The sequence below is a fragment of the Heterocephalus glaber genome, unplaced genomic scaffold, assembly GCF_053883595.1.
Source record: "Heterocephalus glaber isolate CG9 unplaced genomic scaffold, H.glaber_assembly_v1.0 deba00000347, whole genome shotgun sequence".
Classification (NCBI taxonomy): domain Eukaryota; kingdom Metazoa; phylum Chordata; class Mammalia; order Rodentia; family Bathyergidae; genus Heterocephalus; species Heterocephalus glaber.
The window spans coordinates 41,643,917-41,671,667 of NW_028258143.1; the positions used below are offsets into that span (position 1 = coordinate 41,643,917).

Here is a 27,751-nt window from a genome sequence, read left to right on the forward strand (position 1 = left end):
TGATTGTGGCATTACATGAGACACTATGGAGATTGTAGGATGAATTAAATACAGGTCCTGATTTGTGAAAACACTGTAGTACAAGATTAAAATGGTGAGTAGTGAGTTCTAGAAAGAAGCACAGGAGAAATCCTTTGGGAGCATAGTGGAGGGTGCGATTATACCCTGCTGGGGGAATCATGGAAAACTTTATGGATGTGATATTTGGTGAAGCTGGACTTGCAGATGTGTAGAGAGTGAAAAGGCATTCTGAACATTAAAAAGAAAAGTCATAAGCAAGAGTTTTGGAGGTAGGTAGGGAAGCAAAGGCCTATTTAAGAAATAGATACTGTACTAGGTTTATGGGTATGCATGCATGTCTAGTACTGGAATTAAACCTGGAGCTTCCCACATGTTAGGCAAGTACCGATGAGCTAAATCCCAGTCTTTTTTTTTTTTTTTTTTCATTTCATTTTGAGACAGGACCTTGAATTTGCAATCCTCTTGCCTCAGACTCATGAGTACCTGGCATTACAAGTATGTGTCCCTGTGCCTGGCTAAATAATAATTTTGATGGTTGAGAAATAGTGCATAGGAGGTAAAAGGATGCTAAGATTAAAAAATCTAGGTGCAGGGCCAGGGATTTAGCTCAGTGTTTCTGCTGCCTGCCTTGCAAGCGCACAGACCCAAGTTTGATCCCTGATACCAAAAAAAAAAAAAAAAAAAAAATCTAGGTGCATGTAATGGAACATTTTTTATGTTAACACAACTGGGCCTCTGATCAAATTGAAATAAGGCTTTTCCTGTGAATCCTATTAGAAGAAAACATTTGTACCATTGTGCAACTTATATTTCCCACTTAATATATTTAGGCTATATTTCTAACTCAGGACATATTCATCTCATTCTTTTTAACATTTTACCATTAAGTTATATGGATAAACCACCAAATGTAACCATTCCCTCACTTATGTGCATTAGTTCTTCCAAGGTTTTTGCTATTGTAAAAAATGATTCATTGTACATTCATGTCTGTAGACTATTAGATATCTATAGGACAAGTTCCTAAAAGTGGAATTTCTAGGCTGTAGGCTGTATCAATTTATAGTTACTCCATAAGTATATGAAAATTTGTTTCCCCACCCTCTCACTTGTTCCAACTATGTCAGTCTTGACATAATTAAAAATTTGATCATATTGATAAAATTAGAAATTGGCATCGAAAATAGGAAGGTATCTATCTACTAAGGGAACATAGAATTGGGGAATGTGTAATCTTGGGGTGGGATGGTATATGAGAAAACATAGGAATGTGACATATCTTTCTAGATTGTTAAATTTTCTTAAGAGTTAGGAGGAATATATATTATTTTCATTTTAAAATAAGCTGAAAGTTTTGAGAGTAAAATTTATGATTTATTTTTATGAATAAAAAATGAATATTTGTCCCATTTCATTAGTAAATTGTGTATATATAATAGCATTTTGCATATTGGAAATTACCATAAAAATTTCTATTACTGTATTAGCCAACAACATATTTAAGAGACTTAAAATCTCTTTTCACAACTCGACCAAACTACTAATGCATAAGATAAAAGAATGGAAAATTGTTTATTTTTTCAAATACTCTGATAGAATTTTGCATACATAAGGGCATAAAGTAGAGTTTAGTTAACAGCTGCTTCTCTTCCTTTTTCCTTTTCAGGTTATAAGAAAATTATTATATTGCCTGAAATAACTTCATTGTAACTTGTTCCTTACACATTTTGCTTTTAATAAAAAATGTTCAGGGCTGGGGATATAGCTTAGTGGTAGAGCACTTGCCTAGTATGTGCAAGGCACTAGGTTCAATCCTCAGCATTGCAAAAAAAAAAAAAATCCAATTATAACTCTGAAGATATCTCAAACTTTAAGATATCAATTTTTTTCTGTCTCTACATAATTTACACTACTCTTTTAAGTGGGAGATGAGTTGAAAGGAGCAGAGGCTAATTCATGTTTAATATATACTCAAAAGGAAGAAGCATTAACAAATGATCATGAATTTTCTGTCATTCCCAAGTAAGATGGTGGTCTTCAGACTACACGTTTTTAACAACAGAACGCTTTCAAGATGAACTGATATGCAGAATATAAAGCGTGTCAATGTGGAGCTGTTCTGTTGGAGGAGAGTAAAGTTCTGAGCCTCTCCCTTTGTTCTTCTAGTGACTCCTGATAGTGGTGCCACCAATAATATTAGGTTATTGGGAATACAGTGCAGGAAAAATACTTTCCTACTAAATTTTAGGGCCTTTGCTTTTTAGAATACACTATATTAAAATTTCTGGACTGCTCAATGGATTAATTGATATTCTACTTTATCCTGGAAAGATAATAAATCCTAATTTGAAATATGGAATTCTAAGGGCCAGGGATTTAGCTCAGTGGTTCCGCCGCCTGTCTTGCAAGTGCAAGGACCTGAGTTCGATCCCCGGTACCAAAAAATAAAGAGCAAAAATACATAGGGCTGGGGATTTAGCTCAGTGGTGCTGTTGCCTGCCTTGAAAGCGCAAGGTACAGAGTTCAATCCCCAGTACTACAAAAAAATATATATATTTAATTGAAATATGAAATTCTAAAGACCCAGAGTTTTAGGTTCCAAGTTTTTGGCAGAAGCAGACAGGATTTGAACTTCAGGGTTTTCATAGTTTGTGTATATATGTGACCTGGACAAACATAATAATAAATTAAACTACCTCTGTGACCCTCAAAGAATATTTCTGTTATGATTCATGGATATTTTTCTGTGGATTTCTTTCGACACATGATGCTTCAAAGATATATTATACTTGGGCTAGATGCTTTGGGCTCTGCTTCTGAATTCGAGGATTTCCTAAGCCAGTCATTCTGATTGAAAAGTTAAAAGATAGCTCATTAAATTTTATAAGTCTCCTTTCTAATAATTGTGGTTGTGATATGTGTTAAATTAGTTTTGGTAATTCTAAAGGTAGTTTATTTCAGAGATTCTGCCTTAAGTAATTTGTTATAATAATACCATACTTTTATCATCATGCTGCAGATAAATCTGACCACAAAACTGGAGAGCAATGACAAATGGCAGATGACTAAAGCCACTAATGCATTAAAACGTGATTAAACCGTAAAAGGAGATTGGAGGTGCTACAATGTGCTTTTATTGATATTCAAAAACTCTGTCTATGAAGTATGAACCCAGACAGAATTGGAAAAATAGAAACGTTAAAGAGATTTCATTTTCTTTCTTCTTGTTTGTGGTTTACATTTATTACTTTAAATTGTTACAGTAGTTGTTAACAAAAGAGGAATGACAAAAAGAGGCTCTATATAACATGAAGCATTCTGGATAATCTTTAGTATAAAAATGTGCATGTCAGGGGCCAAGGATTTAGCTCAGTGGTGCTGCCTCCTGCCTCACATGTGGAAGGTCCTGAGTTTGATCCCTGGTACCAAAAAAAAATGTACATGTCCATTGAATCTCCTATCTTACTTAATGCAACATCTCACAAAAGTATTAACTCTGTTAACCTATGGATTTTATTTTATTTTATTTATTTATTTTTGGTACTGGGGATCGAACTTGGGAACTTGTGCTTGCGAGGCAGGCAGTGCAAACATTGAGCTAAATACCTGGCCCTAAAATTTTATTTTTAACATTCTTTTCCTCTTCACTTAATGAATGGAAAAGAGAAAACTGGCTACTTTTTATTTTCTAACGAGTGTCATAGATTCTATAGTTCTGATCAGCAGCATGTGAATCCTCTTTAAATATTTTTCTTTCTTTTTTTGTGGTGGTAGTAGTTGAGCTTAGGGTCTTGCACATGGCGGGCAAGTGCCCTATTACTAAACCACATCTCTAGTTCTTAAATAATATTTTTCTTGAATAATATTTATGAAATGCTAATAAACTATTAAGTGAACAAGTAATACAATATGTGATAATTTTTACACCCTTCCTACAGTGTGTAAAATTTTAATATAAATTTGGTATATACTTGATAATAATTTACATGTTTATTTTACCATCTGGTAAATGTGTAAATGATATTTTGAGAGGCACATTTCATATTCACTTTAACAACTTATCCTTAACAATATGTGCCCTATCTTATGTATCGACTGGAGGGATCTTGGAAATTTTTGAAAAAAATGAATCCAGAAAAAATTCATGTCCTAGTTTGTTTGTTTTAAAAATATTATGGAGAATTATGATTTAGTTTTAGTACCAAACTGAGGGATTGTGTTGTTTGCTGACTTTTACCAGACATCCTGCTAATTAGGATAGAAAAATCAGAGCAGCTTCCAAATATTATATCATGTACATCAAACCAGGTTTCCTACTAACACGACAGGGCACATAGGTAGCAATAATAAAATAAATATGGTTGTGTGTGTTGTTGTATAACAATATCACATCTTTTCCAGCGAGTTTTGCTTGCTATCACTTGTGTCTAAATATGGGAAGATCATTTTTCCCAGTGTGGTGCAGTGAACCTCAAATGGGTAGCTTTTATCGAATACTTTAACAGCATTTATGATACTTTGACCTTCTGCCTGTTTTACTTCATTTTTTTTTTTTTTTTGCTTGTTGGTCTCACTGGAATAGATTTCAGGGACTTACACAAAACAAGCAAATAGATAATTCCCTATTTAGTTTGGTTTTAATGCACTCTCTCTTAGCTGCTAATAATTTGAGAATCTATGTAAATTTCATGGGCTACCTCTACATAGGTACTAATTACCACCTGCCTATCCATAATGAAGGGGTTTTATAAGCAAATTTCAGATGTTGGCATTAACAAACTTATTTCTCAATCACAAAATCTTTAAATAAAAATAAAAATAAAACTCAAAACTACACTTTTATATATTAGATTTAGAGATCAAAGTACAGGGATGTCTTAAAAATGTTTCTGTAAATGAATCATATCATCAGGTACTTTAAAATTTTTAAATAGCAATTTGAAAGTTCTAAAATTAGTTTCATCATTTGTCTCCCCAAAGAATGCCTGTCTCATTGGTATGATCACATAAGTCTGAGAAATATTGTCTGTGTACAGCTTCATGTACAGCTATGATTTGAGCTACATTATTTCTGAATCTTTATAAAGCTTATAATCTACTTTCTGCGACAGCCATGCAAGAAATGCTGCAGCTTTATTTTCAGATAAAGAGATAAAGGCACAAAAAATTTAAGCTATGTAAACTTTCTGATGATTATACACCTACTAAATGTTAGGCCAAGAATTTAACCCCAAGTTAGCCTTGCCTGAAACCATGATCTCTTCATTTCACTATTGCCTTAAATTTTTAATCAGGAGGATAAGAAATCTACTTCTATTGAAATTTTAAAAAGTTTAACATAATGTCATTTAGTTTTGAGAGGATGGTGCTGCCTGATAAAGGCATGGAGTGGTGGGGTAGAAATTGAGAGAAGAGGGAAGAAATGGAGATGACCTCTTAGAATACAGCATTTTAAATTTAAAAAAAATTTGTCTCTGTTTAAACTATTATCATGCATCAAACCTTATCTCAAGCTGATGCACTTAGTTTAGTTTGTCATGAAATGGATTTGAAATTCCAATCAAGTACATAAAAGTCAGCTAATATTCAGATGAAAAAGTACAAGCATAAACCATCTCTGACACCATGGCAACTCTGGAAAACAGTTGATTTTTTAAATAACAAAAATATTATAGTGACAATGTTAATTACTAATACTTACTGAATGCTTCCTTTATGACATTATTCTAATTTCTTAAACATATTAACTAAGTTAAGCCTCATAGCAATCATGTGAGATCCATACAATTATCATTTTCATTTTATAGTTGAAGGAACTAAAGCACAGATAGGTTAAGCAACATGTCTAAGGTCACAGTGGTTGAATCAGGATTTGAACTCAGGCAATGTGGTTTCAGTGTAATGACTGTTAGAAGCAGTTGTACAAAGCATTAAGATAAGTGAGATGGTAGCTGGTCTCTCTTTCAGAACTATTACTACAAAATCAGTTTAAAGAAAAAATTGGATCAAATGGGAGTTAAGAACTGAAGGCAAAAATAAATCTGCAGCGGATCCTTTAGTACTTTAACAGTGAAATATAAGCAAAACAAGTGGATTCTTTGCTTTTCATTTTTCAAAAAAATTGGGCTGTTATTTGAGTTATAAATAGCCATTATTTCTTCTAAGTGCAGTTAAAGGAAAGTGTATCATGACTCTTTATTGTTTCCAAAGTACATCTGTTTCAGAATTAATGGTTTAAGCTTTGTAAGCTTCTTTTATAGATGAAGAATTGAGAAGGCTTCACCTTTTGTTCAATATTATCACTGCCTCAGTGATAATTTTGTTGTAAAACTTACTTTGTATAACAGAAATAAAGCTTTTGGTAAAATAGTTATTTTATTTTATTTTTATTTTTATTTTTTTTTTGGTACCGGGGATCGAACTCGGGTCCTTGCGCTTGCGCAGCAGACAGTGAAACCACTGAGCTAAATCTCTGGCCCCCAAAATAGTTATTTTAAATTAGAAAAAATCTCTACCAATAACATTGCACCTTTTAAAAGAAAGGACAGTGTTTGTAGAATTATCAGAAGATTGTTAAGGTTATAGGGAATCATCTTGTCCCTCATTTGTAGTAATGGTGAGAACCTATGAAAGAGATTGCTAAAATAAAAAAAAAATTAAGTTTTTTTGATATCTTATTGAAACAGATGATGAACATACTTACTTAGAATGTACTGTAGGCCTGATATTGGATGTTTAAGTTTAAAGATCAAGTTGTTTTTTGTGCAATATTTTATGTTCTGAAGTGGAACATCAACTTTATGTGTTTTATATTTCAAAATGTTAATGTTTTTCTTTAAAAAGAAGCAATTTCTATAAAAAGAATAAATAAGACATAAAAAAGAGAAATAGTAATAGAGTTTCTTTTTTCATTTATGGGGCTTATTTTTATAGTTTTAATTAAATATGTTTATGTGCAAATTGAGAAGTTTTTCCTTCATAGTTTAAAAATATTTATTTTGGTACTAGGGGTATAGCTCAATAGTGGAGCACTTGCCTAACATACACAGGGTCTTCAAGTCAGTCCCCAGCACTGTACAAACAAAACCAAAACCAGAATTTAAAATATGTGTTTGAGTATTTTTATAAATGGCCTTTTATTTTTTGGTCTCAAATTTCAAATAAGATTATAAAAGGGAGTGAATGCACTTTTACATTAGTTAAATTTTTTTTTTTTAAAGATAGGATCCTACTGTGTAGTCCATGCTGGCCTTGAACTTGAGTTCCTCCTATCTCAGCCTCCAGAGTGTTGGGATTATAGGTGTGCATCATTAATTCTGGCTGCATTAGTAATTCTTTTTAATAGTATATATAATATTTTATTATGCAAAACTAATTGAGTATGCTTGTGAGACAAAATCTTATTTCTATGTTCATGATAGTAATATGAAACTAGATCTACATTTTTTTCAGCAACACTGCTTTCCCTCCTCCTACCACAATAATGTCTTTCTGAACAGTCTTAGGTTTACTTTTTAGCTGAGGGCCTGATGACAACTCTTGCCCCCAACTGTCCTGAACTCCCCACTGTGCATTTATTTTATAGGCTGTTTCTCTACTTCTTTATTTATTTTATAGATTGTATCTCATATCCTCTTTGTTTCTGCTATATCAAATTTGCCTGGGTAGCTTACCCGTGGCTCTAAAGCATGACTGCTCATTAAAATCACCTGCCATGCTTCAAACAAAACAATAACAACAAAAAACACATGCCAAGGCTAACATAAGAATCTCTGAAGCACAAGATAGGGAATTAGTACCTCCAGATAATTCTAATTTTGAGTACTGCTGAGGTAAAAGAATGAGATACTTGCTTCAAATGTCACCAAACAGGGCGAGAAGATATTTTGGAATCCGGGCCTTTCTGCTATCCCTAAACTCATAGGCCTAATCATGTCTCCTTAGTTTATTCATAAGGATAGCCATAGTGCTTCTGGTAATCAAGTGAAGAGAGGCTGTGTGAAATTATGTAACTACCAAAAGACTATAAAGTCATGTTTATCATCACCAAGTAGTTAGCATTAAGGAAATAAGAGATCAGATTTATCTGTCCTCTCTCCTAGAACCTGCATTGCTAGTTCTCTTAATATTTTACATTTAAAATAATCTTAATATTCACAAAAATATTACTGTATCATGTAATGGGTATTGATGCTGGTTTTGAGACTTTATGCATTTTTCAAGTATCTTTGTAGAAGAAAATAAAAACAACTGCCCTTTTTTGGATAGGTCAATAAATAATAGCCAGAGTTTGATTAAATCCAGTCATAAGCTGTGGCATTTAGATTAGGTGTTATCTGAAACTTGCATAGATTAATCGATTTTTAAAGATCTACACTGAATTGCACTATAGTGGATCCAATACTTTTAATTAACTGAAATGAAAGCAGTATCCAGCATTTATCTATGGCTTTGGAAATTGTTCTGCTGTTTGGTTGAACTACAGTTGTTCAGACTATTTGATGGAACCTGTTCAAACTGGCTCCTTAGGAATTAAGCTAATTTCAAGAGTCTTTAAAGCTCATATTAGTTTGGGTTAATTAAGATTTCTGTAGAAAAACTAATTTTATATTGGAAGAAATAAAATATGGTACTGAGAGTAACTTCTGGGGCCTATAAATCACCTAATTTTGTTGAACCACTATTTCTCCACCAACAATTCGAGTACAGCGATGCTTGACCTGAATATATTATATAGGGATTTGGGGAAGGAAAATTTGCTATGAATGAAATATTATTGAGCTTTCAGTAAAATTTTATTCAAGTTTTTAAAATAACGTGTGATAAATATAAGGTAATAAAATTGCTAATATTATTAATAAACCAACAGTTATAAATGTTATAATGTGCTCCCACAGTGCTTTGTACTACCTTTTCTGTATCAAGTAGCAGATTGTATTTTAATGAGTTGCTTATGTCTCTTTCTCCAACTAGACACTGATCTTGAAAGCAGGGGGTCTATTTGTCTTCATATTGAGTCCGGTATAGATCCTGGCACATACAGTAATAGACTCAATAAATGTTCACTCTTGGATAAAATTATTTAATCATCTTATAAAAATTATTATCCTATTTTTCTTTTTTTTCTATTTTTCTTTTTTTGAGAGAGATGCTATTTAAAAATGTAATTTTCTGTGCCTGACAATATGTAAAGATAAATTTATAGGATATTCAATGCTTTTGAAAATGTAGGTTGGATTGAGAATTATATTAAGTCACAGTGATCTAGTGGAAGACTGAGGTTGCTGTTATATAGCAGGCAGGGAGGTGTCCAGGTATGATTGTAGGCTTTGCAGCCAGACAGACATGGATTTAATTTGTCACTTTCTAGGTAGGTGATCTGGGGCAAATGCCTTAATATCTTAATTACACTTATTTATATCTGAAATATAGATATCACCACTTCATAAACTAGTTGTCATGATTAAGTACAATCCTTAGTAAAGCAACTGTGTTATCATTGTTATGTCTAAGTATATTAGGCATTATGGTAGCTGTTGTTAAATAAGTTAACAATAGGATTCTTTTCAGGTGGAAAATGATTAAAAATGTGATTCTATTTCCAAAGACAAACTTTTCCAATTGAATAAGATTTTCTGATTTTCTTTTACTTTAATTTTCTGGAAATTAATTCTAAACGTTTGCAAATGTTAGGAAAGGTTGCATAGAATATATATTTCTCTTTGCTGATAAGGGATCTTGTACTATCAGAAGATTACAAGATAAAGCTAAATTGTTGGTTTTCATTCTAGCTCTTGTTAGTCCCTGTCACCAAACTACCACACAATTTGGAGCATTTGCCAGTGTTGGCTCAAGAGAGGCCAATCGAGACACTAATAGATGCATTTTCTCCATGAATACACCCTTGGATCACACATAGAATTCCTATTAACAGCAATGAGAGTTAAACTTGTAAATCCCTCATGCATTGGTGGGAGAATAGACCTTTTAGTTTACTTAGCCATCTTCCAGTTATTTGGCACTTTCCCCATCCCTTGTGAGTTCTCCAACATTTTCATTAAAGCCTTTTCTATTTTCTATTCTGCTTCATTCAGTTTGGGTTATAATTCATGTTGGCCTGATGCCTTGGCAGCAAGGAATGATTCTAATTGCCTCACTATCTATCTAGTCTGGCCTACTCATAAAGCCTTTCAACTTTTCATTCAAGCTTCCTGCAGTATCAACTTCATGGGTCACAAACTTCCCACTCGTATCCTTTCATTGCATCTTAGCTGCTTACCTCTTATGTATTTAAGAAACTCGAGAGAGTTCATCATTATTTCATTCCTTTTCTGTTATACCACCTTATCCTTTTTGAAAAATTAAAGCAGCACCACGGAAACTGAAGGTGGGAAGGACGACTTTTGTCCAGACATTGTATCAGAAGAGCTAGATACCCTCATTCACATTTACTTGAGTTAGCTGTCGTAAAGTGTTAGAAACTGGAAAAAACTTTTTATATATTCTTCTATATTTGCTCTGATACATCTTTCACTCTAGTCAGTTCCAATTCTTTGTCTACCCACTGAAATACTACCCACTAAAATTTTTCTTTTTGATCCTTGAAGATAGATGCAGTATGAAGTTCATAACGATAAACTGAAAACAAAGGATCTACTTTGAACTTGTGATTTTCTGGCAGATAAGGAGGCTGCTCTTGTACTCTGTATAGTATGGGTGTTCTGTTTGATTCTGTGTGGCATTGATTATTTTGAAGACTTTATGGGGAACTTTTTCATGTGATAAAAAAATGTAAACTGCTGCAAAAGATTTTAAAGAAAAGAGCTTGATACTAATGGAGTATGAAGTAGTTTTTACTTCTTTCTTTAAAAAAACTTAAAATTTAAAGTTTTTTTTTTTTTTTTTTTTTTTTTTAGGAATGGAGGTGGGGTTTATTTTAAAAGAAACAACTCCTTAAGAAACAATATTCTGCACTGGGAGGAGAGACATTAGGATACAAAATTACAAGTGTTTTAACTCTAGTCCTGTCCCAACTCCAAGAGCAGAGTAGAAGGAGAGAGTAGAAGCAAACAGGCAATTCTGTAAAATTACACTTAAAAACCCTAGAAATTTGATTAAAATCTAAACTTGTTTTGCTTTTTAAAAAATTTAATATATCAAAAGGCCTGTTTTAGTGACATGCTAGCCCCACCAGAATAGAACTCCTGTACCCTACCGTCAGGTGACATGCTCAAGTTGACCATCCAACTCACACTTCTAAATTCAGCTGTGGATAGGTATGCATGTATCTTTAAACCCAGCCACAAGGCTCTAACTGTCCAGTGTCCTCCTTCTGCTGAAAGTGGGCAGGGCGGGGACAACCTTACTTAATAAGGAAGGACTAAGAGCCACATTAACCACTCCTACCCAAAAGGAGATCCTTATTTCTAAACCCAGTTTGGCACCTAGTGACCAGGATGATTTCCTCCTTTTAGAAAACCCCCACACATATCCACATACCCATATATACTTTTTTTGCTTTTACATTTATATATAAAAATACTACTCTTTGTGTTATAAATGGAGGACCAAGTGGTAAGGATCTTTTCTTCTTTGAAGGTAAGGATATCCATCAGTTTACTCAGCTTTGTGTTCACGAGATGGGGGTTGCTGTGTGGAGCCCCAATAGGGGAGCATTGCAGCAAGAAACCAATGGACATTCCTCCCTGATCCCCAACCGCTCTTCCTTCTCTAATTTCTACTTATATCTTTGAAAATAGAGCTTCCCATCAGAGAGATCTCCTCACTTAACCCAAATCAGGTCTTTCCCCTTTCAGCTACCCTGAAGAAGAAAAATCTCCTCCCCTGCTGTTTCACGCACACATCTGCTCCATCTGGATAGCTACATCTACTGGACAAGCACACTTGAGGGGGAAAGTGGTTAGTTTCCTTACCTGTGTCCCAACTAATGCATTAAAGTTTCTGTGATAGGGACAGAGGGGGTGAGTGGGTGTGAAAAGATTAAGAACTTGATCCCTCTTATCCTGGCCAAAGAAAGCAAGATTAACTGAGCATGAGGAATAAAAAGACCTTGATATTACACCCTTTGAGTTACAGTGGGGACAAGTAGGACAACTGAAACATGGGGAAGAGCTGGAGGAAGGCAGAGAACTAGGAGGGGCTCGACAGCTGCAAGTGTAGTCCACTTAGTTTTTGTACTGGAAGGGCTCATCGCCAGTCTCATTGAGAAGACATGTGCGGATGAGGGCTTTTGTCACAGCAAAGGGGTCACAATTGGCAGAAGGGTGACGGTCTTCAAAGTAACCCTTCTCCTGGCCAACAGTCTGAGGAATGTGGATGCTGTCGCTACGGTTGGCTACACCAGCAGAAAAGTCGTTGATGTTGGAGGTTTCATGGAATCCAGTTAGGCGCCGGGCATTGTCCAGGCCCCCTTTGGGATCATAGGCATGAATGTGGTACTGGTGCCACTTGCTTAGTTTCTCGATAGCCTCCTCAATGTATTTCAGACCATTCTCTTCCCTCATGGCTTTTGTGCTGAAGTTGGTGTGGCAGCCAGCACCACTCCATTTCCCTGGAATGAGATTAGGATCAAAGGTTGCTATCACTCCCAAGTCTTCACATACACGATGCAAGATGAAATGGGCCACCGACAGATGGTCTCCCATGGAGATTCCTTCACAGGGTCCTACTTGGAATTCCCACTGGGCAGGCATGACTTCAGCATTCGTCCCTGTAATCTTGACTCCTGCGTACAAGCAGGCCCGATAATGAGCCTCCACAATATCTCTGCCATAGACTTTGTCTGCTCCCACACCACAGTAATATGGACCTTGGGGCCCAGGAAAGCTGTTGGAAGGCCAACCAAAGGGGTGGCCGTCGGTCCTCATCAGAGTATATTCCTGCTCCATTCCGAACCAGGGGTGCTGGTTGCATACCATGTCCATTATCCATTTACAGGTGTGTCTTAAATTTGTCTCTGCAGGCTTCCGGTTATACTTGAAAACTTCGCAGAACACCAGTTTGTTGGGGTCTTTGCAGAAGGGGTCCTGAAACATGGCAACAGGGATAAGGTACATGTCACTGTTGGAGCCTTCAGACTGGAAAGTGCTAGACCCATCAAAATTCCACTCAGGCAACTCTTCTACACACTTGGGCTCACAGTCCAAGGTGCGAGTCTTGCAGCGCAGCCCTTCTCCAGTACCATCAATCCAGATATACATGGCTTGGACTTTGTCGCCCTGAGGCAGGGACATGTATACCTGCTTGATGCCTTTGTTCAAGTGGGGACTTGCTGAGATGGCCATAGTGGAAGATGTTCCGGGCGGTGAGCAGGAGCACAGCAGCCACAAGAATGAGGTGAGGGAAGTGAGGCTGATGTTTTGCTCACAATCCCTGCGCTTCTCTCATTCTCCGCTCTGCAGGCTCAACATTTAAAGTTTTTAATTAAAAATTCAAGCATTATATAATAGTACTATAACAAGCACCCATTTATCTATCAAGAGTTGGGGCTTTATCAGGTTAGACTTTTGTGGCAACACTATTTTCTAGGTGATATTGTAGACTTCTTTTATATTTGATTGTCTCTCCCTGTCAACCAAGAGACACAATCTCTCTTTTTGTCCCTATCAGTCAAGATGGTTACAAACTATTGCTTCCTTAGACCTTTCAAAAAGATTTAAAAAATTCAACTATTTGTTTATTTATTATCTAGAATACTTATAAAAGTTATTACCCTCTTTATTTGGTTACAACAAGGTAAATTAATCCTTTTTCTTTATTTGCCAATTTTCAAAATAATGAGTTAGTTCCCCAATATTTTCCAAAGTTGACTAGTGAGTTATTTTCATTTATCTATTTTTTTGGGTACCGGGGATCAAACTCAGGACCTTGTGCTTGCAAGGCAGGCACAGTGCCACTGAGCTAAATCCCTGGCCCTATTTCATTTATCTTATAAACTCATATATTTAAACATATTTGATGTGTCTAATCTATTGTAGTTATTATCAAAGTGTTCCATCTCTGGCCCATGATTGCCCGTTCAGTGTAAGTCTTGACTTCTTTTGAAAGGGCTTTCACTAGTCTCTAACGGCTTTCTTTCCTTTCTTGTATAACAAGATGTTTTTTAGCATCATCGTGGATTCTAAGTGGTTCATTTTTCACTTCTCACATATTCTGTAATGAGCTCTACTTCTCTGGAAATTAGAAGTTACAGTCTGGATGCTAAAGGTTATCACTGCTATTGGTCTGCTCCTTTAAGAAACTGTGCCAGAAATTGTTTGTTTTGTGGTGTTGGGGATTGAACCTGGAGCCTCCTACATGCTAGGCAAGTGCTCAACTGCTGAGCTTTGTCCACGGCCCTTGTGCTGAGAATTGTGCACACATACACAAAAATGTAGTAAGATTGTAAACTAAAATGCTTCGTGGGTTTGCACTAATACTTCTGATTCTGATGTAGGACTCTAGAGTTTTTATTTAGCCATCTTAATCTTAAATTTGTATTCTCTTTCTCTCATGCTGAAAATCCTTATGTCCTTCTTCAGCAATCTAATTATTGATTTGTGTTTCTCCATAATATACTCAAAAAAGTTGTATGCTAACAATACCAACAATAGTATCAAAATATGACCGCTGGAAACAGTTAAATATTTCTGTGTAGTTCTTTTCAACCCTAAGATACCCATTAAGTATGTATAGTCAAATTACTGTATTTTAAAGGAATGTGGAATGTGGAATATTTCTTTGTAGCTATGCCATCAACTGGTGTGACCTTCTTAAATGTCCATGTCTTAATCCCTGGAACCTGTGAATTTGTTACCTTACATGGGAAAAGAGATTCTGAAAATATAGTCAAAGACTTGAGTAGGAATATTTTCCTAGATTTCTCAAGTAGGTTCGGTGTAATCCTAAGAATCCTTAAAAGTGCAAGGAGGCAGTAGAGCAAGCTGTTGGAGTGATGTGATATGAAGGTTCAACCCACCATGCTGGCTTTGGAGATGGAAAGGGGACCATTGATAATACCTGGTGTTGTTTCTCCATAACCAGAATACACAGGTCTGGCAATGAAGGGCTTGAAAACAAGGTGAACCTTGTGCTTATTGCTCACAGCTCCATTGAATGACCCATTTCCAAAAACTTTACTGTGTTTATGAGGTGTGGTCAACATACATAGTGAATGTTTAAATTAAAAAAATTTCTGCAGGGTGTGGTGGTACACACCTGTAATCCCAGAACATGGGAGGCTGAGGCTAGAGAATCACCACAAGGCCAGCCCAGGCTACATGGTGAGTTTAATGCCAGCCTGAACTACATAGTGAAACCCTGTCTCAAAAAAGCAAAACAAAACAAAACAAGAACAACAACAAAAAACTACAAAACAAATTTCTTATAGTAATAGACACATTGCCATTACTTCCTCTGAAAATATTCTCTCTCACTTTGAGCACACTTATCTCATTATTCTTGCCACTATCTGAAGCAGTTCTGGATGTGCATTTTCCTTATTTTAAAAAGTATGATAAAAATATGGTGAATGCTGCTGTGAAGTGCCATCCAATGGAAAGGCAGGCTCATAAAAACATTATGGTGTGTCCTCATCCCTCTTATTCACCAGATCTGGAGCCATGTGACTTCTTGCTCTTTCTCAAAGTAAAAATGACTATGAAATGTAAATATTTTGAATAGATACAGCACATCAAGGCAGCCGTAAGAGTGCAACTAAAGACACTCATGAAAGAATACCTCCAGAATGGCTTCGGAAAATAGCAAGAATGATGGGATAAGTGTGTTCTAAGCAAGGGGGAGTATTTTGGGGAGGATTAATGGCATTATATCTTTTATTGTAATATATATATATTTAAAATTTTAAACTTTCATTTTGTGTTTTGATCACACTTCATATAATTCCAAGATTTGGTAGTAAGGGAGCTTTAGGGATAGGGCTAGCAATCATCTGACTTCACATTTAGCAGCATTAGTTGATAATTAAAAAATATTATTGATGGAATGAATGGCTAAATCATGGAAGCTGTCTGTAGATCCATCGATGGATGCATGGTTAAAGAAAATGTGGTATTTATTTACAATGGAGTATTACTTTGACATAATGAAGGATAAATTTGAGTCATTTGTAGGGAAATGGATACACCTGAGGCCATAATGTTACGTGAAATAAATCAGACACATAAGTTAAGTGTAGCATAACTTCTCTTATCTGAGAAACTCAAGGTGTAAATAATTTAAAGAGCAAAAGAAAAGATAGAAAAGATAGAGATAGATCTTTGGTAAATAGGAAGGGGATCTTGAGATGGAGCAATGCAGAGGAAAGAGTAGGGAAGGGGAATAAAAATAATTAAGATACATTATGTAGTATCTACTCCCCACAATAAATGTAATCATTATGTACTATACGTGTGTTGGTAAAACAATAAAAAAAATTGATGGGTTTGAGTAATGGTCAGTGAGTTCAGAATCTTTCCCTTGCAGTTTTAAGTATTTCTAACAGATAACCTTCAGGCTCCATGTATGACTTCCAACATTTTTCTCTTCAGTTCATCAGATATTTTCAGTGTGAGTGTTGTAGGACACTTATCATGCAGTGGGGCCTCTGCTTCTGTGCCTTCATTGTGTGAGTTGGCTAAATGCAGGGTAGAAGTATATCTTTTTTTATTAGAATTTGTTTGCAATACATAATAACCACATTGATCTTGGGGTATTGGTATGTATATGTAGTGCATCTTAATAATTTTTACTCCCCCTTCTCCTCCCTCTTCTCCTGTTTCTCCCCATCCAAAAATCCCCTTTCCATGCCCACAATTCAATCTCCCTTTTTCTTATCATCTAGCTTTTATTTTACTCTTTATTTATATTTTGAGGTTTTATGTAAAAGAAACCATGTGTTATTTAACCTTCTATGTGTGATTTATTCACTTAACCTTATGGTCTCAAGGTACATCCATTTTCCTACAAATGACTCAAATTTATCCTTCTTTATGGCAGAGTAGTGCTCCATGCATATATCCCATAGTGCATATATCCCATTTTTCTTTTATCCATTCATCTATTGATGGACCTGTAAGTTTTAGCTATTACAAATTGTGCTGCTATTAAACACAGGCATGCATCTATCACTGTAATACATCTTTAACTTTTTCAGGAAAATACCCAGAAGAGTTAAAGCTGAGTCAAATCAATTTCTATTTTTAGTTTTTTTGTGAGGAAGCTTGTTATGATTTAGATCAAGAATATCCCCCAAAGGCCTCGTGTATTCAAAGGTAGGGTCTGCTCAGACTAGGCAGGTCACTGGGGTGTGAACTGGAAGGATATTCTCCCTTCCCAGCTCCTTGTCTCCTTGGGCTGCAGTGTTTTGTAGTTTTCAGAGATGTCTTGAGCATATATTAAAATTGTTCTCATAATTCTTTTGTAAATGATATTGGTTTTAAAATCTCATTTTCTAGTTATTTCAAGTAGAGAATAAAACTATTACCTCTAACCTTTTATATAGTTTTATTAAATTCACTTATTGGCCCTAGTTGCTTTATTTTTTTAAAGATGACAGAATTTTTTATATTTATGGTTATTACAATGGCAAAAATTATGTTTTCACTTTTTAATAGTCTATATATCTTTTGTTTTTTTGTCTGATTATACTTGCAAGGATCTCAGTATTATATATAAAAAAATGAGATCAGAAACCTTACTTTCTTCCTAATCTTGGGAGAAAAGCATCTAAACTTTCATTATAAAATAAAGTTAATTACTGTAAATTTTTTGTAATATTATTTAATAGTCAGATGAAGAAGCTTTCTCCTATTTTGCTGAGATTTTTAAAAAATCATGAATGGATAATGAATTTTGTCAAGTACTTTTTATGCATCTATTGAGATGACCATACACTTTTCTTCTTTATTTTGCTAATGTGATGTATTACATTAATTAATTAATTAATTGTTATTATTGTTTTTGGTACCAGAGATCAAACTCAGGACCTTGTGCTTGTGAGGCAGTTGGTGGAACCACTGAGCTACATCCCCACCCACATTAATTTATTTTTAAATATTAAACTAATCTTGCATCTTTGGGATAATTATGCTCTTACCTTTATTTCATATTTCTGATTTCAGTTTAGTATTCTGGTAACATACAACATTCTTTTGGGGAAGATAACCAGCAGGGAAATAGCTGGGTCAAATGGGACTCTCAGTCCTAGTTCTTTGAGGTATCTCCACACTGATTTCCACAGTGTTCATTATTATTTCTTTATCGTCTGTATTATCCATAATTACCTTTTCCCATTTCTCATATTGATAAAGAATATTTTCTCTCCTTTTTTCAGTCTTAATGGTAATTTATCAATTTTATTGCTTTGACAAAAATCAGTTTTTGGTTTGATTATCTATCTATCTACCTATTAATTGGTACTGCACATTAAACACATGACTTTTGCACTGAGCAATATACCCAGCCTCTTTTTTACTTTTTATTTTGAGACAGTATCTCTTTAAGTCACTAAATTGCCCAGCCTAGGGTCAAACTTGAGATCCACCTGTCTCAGCCTCCCAGAGTGCTAGGTTAATTGACTTTTGTACTATTTACCCACTCTCTATTTTATTACACTATTTTTATTTTTTATTTTTTGGTAGCGGGGCTTGAACTCAGGACCTTGTGTTTGGGAGGCAGGTGCGGTGCCACTGAGCTAAATCCCCAGCTCCTTTTTATGCTTTTTGGTTTTTTTTTGTTTAACACTTATTAATTGCATGTCTTTATGAGGTACAGTGAAATACTTCATCCTGCATACATTGTTCAGTGACCAAACCAGGGTAATTAGCATTACCCTCTTATTATTTCTTTATATTTGGAGCCTTTGAGCTTCTGTCTCCTATATCATCATAAAATATATAATAGGTTGTTATGAACTAAGTCATCTCATTGCTGTGGAACAGTGGAACTTATCCTTACTTTCTAACTGAGTTTTGGTACCTGTTATCCAATCTCCTTGTATACACCTTCCTAGCCTCTAGCAATCACTATTTTATACTCAGATTAACTTTTCTTTTCTTATTATTTTTATCTGCATATATTAGAGCAAACATGTGGTATCTTTCACAATAAACTTTGTTTCATTTTTCTTAATGTCCTCCAGTTCCATTCATTTTGCTGCAACAGTCATTCTTTAAGACCAAATAATATTTTATTGTGTTTATAGACCACATTTTCTTTACCCATACATCCATTGATTGACAACTAGGCTGATTTCATATCTTGGCTGTGTTAATAGTGCTGCAATAAATATGGAAGTGTAGGTATCTTTTTGATGTGCCGATTTCATTTCCTTTGGCAATGGTATAGCTGGATCACATGGTAACTTTGTTTTTAGTTTTTTGAAGAACTTTCATACTGTTCCCCATAATGGGTGTACTAATTTACATTCCCACCAACAGTATATGAGAGTTCCTGTTTTTCTCCACATCCTTGCCAGCACTTGTGATCATTTGTCTTTTTGATAATAACTATCTTAAATGCAGTGAGATGATATTTCATTATAGTTTTGATTTGCATTTCCCTGATGACGAATCATAGTGTACACTTTTTCATATAAATATTAGTCAATTGTATTTTTCCTCTTTAGAAATGTTTATTCAGATCATTTGCTCATTGTTAATTTGATGTTTTGTGTGTGTGTGCAGTAGCTTCTTAGTTTGTTATTGTGTGTGTGCACCTGTGGTGTATGGGAACAGAACCTAGGGCCTTTCCCCTGAGCTACATCCCCAGCCCTCTTTTAAAAATTTTTTTAGATGGTCTCACTAAATTACTCAGGCTGGGGTCAATCTGTGATCTTCCTGCCTCTGTTTCCCAGAGAGCTGGGATTATAGGCATGTGCCACCACGCCTAGATTTTGGGGCCCTTTTTATGTGGTGAGTTTTATTTTCTGCCTATGAAATCTTGTCCAGCTTTAGAAAAAAACATTAAAAATACACTTCTTTTGTTTTCTAGCTTGCATAGTTTCTGACAAGAAATGTGAATTCTTATGTTGGTTCCTCTAAAAGTGATGTTTCTTTTTTGGGGGATGCATTTAACATTTTCTTTCCTTTCCCACTGGTTTCCAACATTTGGATTGTGACATGTTTTGCAGTTTTCTTTGTATTTATTCAGCTTAGAGTTCATTGAATTTCTGGTATCTGTAAATTTGTGGTTTTCGACGCGGTCGTCAGTAGCAGCCCTGTGGGAGCACACTGAATACGGTATCTGAATCCGCACTGCAGAGGTGTGGGAGGCCATAAATGCCATGGTTATGAGCCCCAGAAAATAGAGCAGAAGTGAACAACAGAGAGGACTTCTCTGAGGCTCCTCAATGAAAATTGAAGCCCATTGGGAAAATAAAGAAAATCTGCAATTAAGGCACACTGTACCACTGTTGTTGATAAGTTGGGGGGATCAGCATCTCCCATAGAAATCTGGACTCATTTATCGGTGAGGACAGCTGGAACCTGCAGTAGAACCTTGCAGAGTTTAATCCTGCAGGAGGTCAGGGACCTCAACTTGGGCCTTGCAGCCAGAGATCAGCCTGAATCTCAGAAGACTACAGAGCTGGCTTGCTGAGACTAATCGACTTAGACCTGAACACTGCTGCCCACATTATCTACCAAGACAGCAGAGACATATCCTGAGGGAGGTCCTTTTCTTTTTATTTTATATATATATATATGTGTGTGTGTGTGTGTGTGTGTGTGTGTGTGTGTGTGTATACATACTCCCCTCCTCTTTCTTGTTCTGCATTTCTCTCCCTCTTTGTTCCTGCACCTGTCCCATTTCAAACTGTTTCTCTCACTCTGTTCTTCTCTTGACTGTCCCTATTCTTTTTTTTTTGTACCGGGGATCAAACTTGACCTTGCGCTTTCGAGGCAGGTGGTGGAACCACTGGACTAAATACCTGGCCCTGTTACTATTCTTATAGAAAGATGAATACAGTTTCTAGTTTCCCTATTGCTATTAGTTTGTTCCGTTCTTGTCTCTGTTCTTTCACTCTGTCCTTTCCTCCTGTCTTCAACAGTTTCCCACAATTTGCATGATCTTCCCGTGTGCTCTAGCCTCACTTCTAACCTTTTCCTCTTCTTCTATCTTCCTGTCCCTCCCTTCCCAACCCCTTCTAAATCCTTATCCTGAAATCTAAATTTGCTATATTGAAGGGTTTATTTACTACAAATGTATTTTGGTCTGGCTCTCAATTTTGATCATGCGGTTAAAGGAGACAGATAAAGCACTACCACAAATTGTCATTTTCTAAACTGTGTTTGATGGTATTATTGATGGTGATTGTTTCAATTGGGAATAAGGTGTTGTGATTGATCTAATCAGTTGTTCTCCCTGGTATACTGAAAATGAGATTGTCTAAGAGTCATTAGAGACTCAAGCCCTAAAAAGACAAGCTATACCTGGAAGATAGCTCTGAGAAGAAATCAGTCCATAAGGGCTCTAAACACAAGTAATAAAGATACTCACAATAAGCAATATTGAAGTATCAACTCAGGAATTAGACCAAAAAAACAGTACCAACAACAAAATTAGAAATGGGAAGACACCTAAGCAAGGTGCAAACCCAGACTTCCAGCTCACCAAAGGCAAATTCTTGGTGAAATGAAGTGGAAAAATCTGATAATCAACCACCTGGACACCCTGAACTGATAGCACAAGAAGTAACAAAACAGATGAATGAGGCTCTAGAAAAATTCAAAACAGAAATAATTTCCCAGATAACTACAGAGATGGTGAGCAGAATGAAAGACATGATTAGAGATTCTAGAAGAGAAACAGATAAAAACATAGATGAGCTCAGGACCATGATGGAAGCCATGAATGCCCAGCATAGGAAAAAAATGTAAACCATAAATGCCCAACATAGGAAAGAAATGGAATCCATGAAACAGATCAAACAGATATCTAGGAGATTAAAAACTCCATTGAAAATATTCACAGCAGAATGAGCCAATGTGAAGATAGAATATCAGATATAGAAGACAGGATTATGGTTATTGACCATGGAAAGAGAGATTTCTTAACAATAGTAAGGGACCATGAAAAGTTGATCCAGCAGCTCCTAGATGATGCAAAGAAGGATAACTAACATAAGACTGATAGGAGTCCATGAAAATGCAGGAGAAAGTACAAATGACATAAAAAAAAACTGTTCACAGAAGTAATAGCAGAAAATTTCCCAAACAGAGGAAAAGAATTTGACATATAGAAAAGTGAGGCATATAGAACTTCAACTAGCCATGATAAAAATATCTACATCTAGACATATAATAGTCAAGATCCCAGAAACCCAACAGAAGAACAAAATCCTACAAGCAGTTAGAGAAAAGAAACAACTCATGTACAAAGGAAAGCCCATCAGAATCACAACAAACTTTTCAACACAAACCCTCAAGTCAAGGACAGCCTGGAGTGAAGTATTTGAAGCCCTAAAAGAAAATAACCTCCAACCTAGACTATTGGATTCTGCAAAATTGTCTTTCAAAACCGATGGGGAAATTAGATACATCCACAACAAAAAACACCTGAGAAACTTCATGAACACCAAACCAGCACTCCAAACAATTCTAAACAATATCCTAGAAAAAGACAATGAGGGTTACAACTCCACAAGACCCAACAGTGCAAAGCCATCAGGCAAGGCAAGAAACTAAAGGGAAAGGGGAAAAAATAAAAAATAAAAGAGCCAACAGCAGTAAAATATCATGAAAAGGATGAGTCAATATGTATCATTGATAAACACCAATGTTAATGGCTTCAATTCACCAATTAAAAGAAATAGACTGGCAGAATGGATTAAGAAGCAAAATCCAACAATATGCTGTATACAAGAAACACACCTAATTGAAAAATAAATTCATAGACTGAATGTAAAAGGATGGAAAACAGTTCTCCATGCAACAGGAACCTGGAAAAAAGCAGGGGTAGCAATCTTATTTGCAGACAAAGTAGATTTCAAACTAAAACTAATTAAGAGAGGCAAAGAAGGCAACTACATCCTTGTGAAGGAAACAATCCAAGAGGGAGAAATGACAGTCATAAATATATATGCACCAAATACTAATGCCCCCAACTATTCAAAACAAATATTAATGGACATGAAAAACCAAATAAGCACTAATACAATTGTAGTGGGGAAATTCAATACCTCACTGTCACACATAGACAGACCATCTAGACAAAAAATCAACAACAAAATACTAGAACTGAACCAAGCTTTTGAACAAATGGACTTAATAGATGTTTACAGAGTGTTCCACCCCTCAAAATCAGAATACATTCTTTTCGGCTGCACATGGGCCATTCTCCAAAATAGACCACATGGTAGGTCATAGGACATGTTTAAGTAAATGCAAAGAAATTGAAGTTATCCCCTGTATATTATCAGACCATAGTGCAATAAAATTGGAAATCAATAGCATAAGAAACTGTAAAAACCCCACCCACACATGGAAATTGAATAACACTCTCCTGAACAATCAGTGGTTCACAGCAGAAATTAGACAGTTTCAACAATTAAATGATAATGCCAGTACAACACATAGGAATCTATGGGACACAATGAAAGCAATCCTTTATTTTTTTTTTGGTTAAATTCTTTCATTGGTACCTTTTAGGTATACAACACAATTACATTTCTCATTGGGAATTGTACCTTTACATAATGCATCTTGGTTCTTATTTTTTCCCCATTCCTAGCCCTCCCTTCACGCCCTCCACCCTTCCCTATTTACAAAGACTTTATTTCCATTTTTTCCATTTCTCATCATTTTTCTTTTCCCTTCTTTCCTTTCCCCTGCCCCTCCCACTACCCCTATCCCTTTGGACATTTTCTTCCTATTTTGCATTATTGATTATTCATTCTAATCATTGGTACATTTTAGGTATACAATATAATGACATTCATCATTGGAAATTTGGACCTTTACATAATCTTCTCTTGGTTCTTATTTTTCACCTTTGCCCAGACCTCCCTTCAACCCCTCCATTCCTGCCTATTTACAAAGATTTTGTTCCTATTTTTCCATTTTCTTATATTAATCCCATTCCCTTCTTTCCTTTCCCCTAGCCCTCCACTTCCTTCTCCTTTGCCCCTTTTCTTCCTATTTCACATTACCTATTATACATTTAGTCCTTATTTACACTTTCAGTTTCTCACACCAGAGAAACTATTTGGTATTTACACATGTGTGTCCTATTTATTTTACTTAAGAGTATTGCCTCAATGTGCATCCACTTAGCTATAAATGTCTCTAATTTCTCAATTTTTATGGCTGAGTAGTACTCCATTTTTTTAAAAAAACCTCATTTTCTTTATCCAGTTGATGTGCATTTGGGCTGTTTCCAAGTTTTAGCTATCACAAACTGTGCTGCTATGAACATGGGTGCACATATATCACTGTGGTATGATTCTTTTAATTCTTTCGGGAAGATCCCCAGCAGTGGAATAGTGGGGTCAAATGGGATTTCCAGTCCTAGTTCTTTGAGGTATCTCCATACTGATTTCCACAGTGCTTGCACCAGTCTACACTCCCACCAGCAGTGGAGCAGGGTTCCTCTTTCCCCACAGCCCCTCCAGCATTTGTTATTTCTGGATTTCATGATAGCAGACATTCTTTCTGGAGTGAGGTAGAATCTCAGCATTGTTTTCATTTGCATCTCTTGAATGACCAGTGATGTTGAACATTTTTTCATGTATTTATTTGCTATTTCTACTTCCTTGTCTGAGAAATGTCTGTTCATTTCAGATGCCCATTTTCAGATTGGGTCTTTAAATTTGGGAGGTCTGATCTTTTTAAGTTCTTTATAGATTCGAGATAGTAGACCTTTGTCTGAGGAAGAGCAGGTGAAGATTTTTTCCCACATTGTGGGTTGTCTCTTCACACTGCTGGTGGTTTCTCTTGCTATGCAGAAGCTTTTTAATAAGAAGAGATCCCACTTGTTGATTGTTTGTGCTAGTTCATAGGCAACTGAGGTTTTGTCCATAAAATCTTTTCCTACACCAATGTCTTCAAGAGTTCTACCTAACCTCTGTTCCAACTGGTTCAGAGTTTCTATTTTAATATTTAGATCTTTAATCCATTTTGATTTTGGTTTAGTGCATGGTGAAATATATAGGTCTAGTTTTAATCTTTGGCAAGTTGAAGCCCAATTTTTCCAGCACCATTTATTAAAGAGGCTATCTTTTCTCCAGTGAGGGTGTTTGGCTCCTTTGTCGAAGATGAGATGGCTGAGTGTGTCTGGCGTTGTTTCTACATCTTCTAATCTGTTCCACTGGTCCTCAGGTCTGTTTCTTTGCCAGTACCATGCTGTTTTTATCACAGTAGCTTTGTAGTAGAGTTGCAGGTTGGGGATTGTGATACCCCCTGCCATGTCTCTGTTACCTAGAATTGCTTTTGCTATTCTGGGTCTCTTCTTGTTCCAAATGAATTTTTGGATTGTTTTCTCAAGGTCCATGAAGTATGCTGCTGGGATCTCAATTGGAATTGCATTAAATCTATATAGCAGTTTTGGAAGTATGGCCATTTTCACTATATTAATCCTTCCTACCCAGGAGCAGGGGATGTCTGTCCATTTTCTGATATCATCTTCAATCTCTCTTTTCAGAGTGCCATAGTTTTCAGAGAAGAGGTCTTTGATTTCTTTCATTAGGTTGATTCCTAGGTATTTCAGTGTTTTGGATGCTATTGTGAAAGGAATTATTTGCCCTATTTCTCTCTCAGTGAGTCTGTCATTTGTGTAGAGGAAAGCTATTGATTTTTGTGTGTTGACCTTGTAACCAGCTACTTGACTGAATTTGGTTATGAAGTCTAGAAGACTTTTGGTGGAGTTCTTGGGGTCTTCTCTATAGAGTATCATGTCATCTGCAAATAATGACAATTTGACTTCTTCATTTCCTATCTTTATTCCTTTTATTTCTTTCTCTTGTCTAATTGCCATGGCTAATGTTTCCAGAAGTATATTGAACAAGAGTGGTGATAGTGGACATCCTTGTCTTCTTCCTGATTTTAGTGTGAAGGGTTTCAGTTTTTGACCATTTAGTATGATATTGGCTGTTGGTTTTTCATAGATGGCTTCTATCAGTTTGAGGTAGAGACCATCTATTCCATTTTTTTGTAGGGTTTTTATCATAAATGCATGTTGGATTTTGTTAAATGCCTTTTCTGCATCTATGGAGATAATCATATGGTTTTTGTCCTTGGCTCTATTGATATAATGTATTACATTGATTGATTTGTGTATATTGAACCATCCCTGCATCCCTGGGATGAATCCCACTTGATCAGGGTGTATGATCTTCTTAATGATCTTCTGCATTCTGTTAATGAAAGCAATTCTATGAGGGAAATTCATAGCAGTGAATGCTCATACTAGGTAAACAGAGAGAGCTCAAATAAACAAACAAATGATGAACTTCAAGCTCCTAAAAACAAAGAGGAAGACAAACCCAAAGCTCATACAAGGGGGGAAATTATAGGATTAGAGCAGAAACCAATGCAATGAAGACTAAAAACATGATACAACAAAAATCAATAAATTGAAGAGTTGGTTTTTCAAAAAAATAAATAAAATTGATAAAACCTTAGCCAATGTTATCAAAGAAAGGAAAGAAAATGTTCAAATCCATGCAGTTAGAAACAAAAGGTGAAGTCACAACAGATATACCAGAAATTCAGAAAATCATCAATACCTACTTTGAGAACCTGTACTCTAATAAAATGGAAAACACAGAAGAAGCATGCAGATTCCTAGACATATATGAATTACCAAATCGAACAAAGAAGATATAAAAATTCTAAACACCCCAATTACAATCAGTGAAATAGAAAATGTAATTAAAAATTTACCAACAAAGTAAAGCCCAGGTCCTGATGGCCTCACTGCTTAATTTCACAAGACATTTAGAGAAGAACTATTGGCACTACTCTTTAAACTCTTCAATCAAATTGAAAGGGAAGCAATACTTCCAAATTCATTCTTGGAAGCAAGTGTTACTTTGATTCCAAAACCAGGGAAAGTCCCAACCAAAAAAAAGAACTATAGGCCAGTCTCCCTAATGAACATAGATGCAAAAATCCTCAACAAGATACTGGCAAACAGAATACAGAGGGTCATCAAGAAGATCATACAACCTGACCAAGTCAGATTTATCTCAGGGATGCAAGGATAGTTCAGCATACATAAATCAATAAATGTAATACACTATATTAACAAAGCCAAAGACAAAAAGCATATGATCATCTCAATAGATGCAGAAAAAGCATTCAACAAAACCCAACACCCATTCATAATAACAACCCTACAGAAAATTAGAATAGGTCTTTATCTCAACCCGATTAAGGGTATGAAAAACCAACAGCCAACATCATACTAAATGGTTAAAAACTGAAAACTCATGCTAAAGTCAGGAACAAGACAAGGATGTCCATTATCACCATTCCTGTTCAATATAGTTCTGGAAACATTGGCCACAGCAATTAGACAAGAGATAGAAATAAAAGGATTAAAGAGAGGAAAGGAAGAAGTTACACTGTCATTATTTGCTGATGATATGATACTCTACATGGAAGACCCAAATAACTCCACCAAAAAACTTCTAGACTTAATTGACATATTCAGTAGAGTAGCTGGATACAAGGTCAACACTCAAAAATCCATAGCCTTCTTGTACACAAATAACAGACTCACTGAGAGAGAAATT

At 35.6% G+C, this 27,751-nt stretch overlaps 1 protein-coding gene across 1 annotated transcript; it reads right to left on the reverse strand.

Moving 5' to 3' along the window:
• Window positions 1–11,785: 11,785 nt before the first annotated feature.
• Window positions 11,786–13,352, reverse strand: LOC101696542 (glutamine synthetase). Its single transcript, XM_004835869.4, has one exon. It carries the CDS (start codon window positions 13,323–13,325, stop codon window positions 12,207–12,209), a length of 1,119 nt encoding a protein of 372 aa, XP_004835926.2. The 5' UTR covers window positions 13,326–13,352; the 3' UTR covers window positions 11,786–12,206.
• Between the last annotated feature and the right edge of the window lie 14,399 nt (window positions 13,353–27,751).

What these genes read in the sequence shown, in the direction of transcription:
- LOC101696542 (XM_004835869.4), bottom strand. Translation starts at nt 13,325, where the DNA reads ATGGCCATCTCAGCAAGTCCCCACTTGAACAAAGGCATCAAGCAGGTA.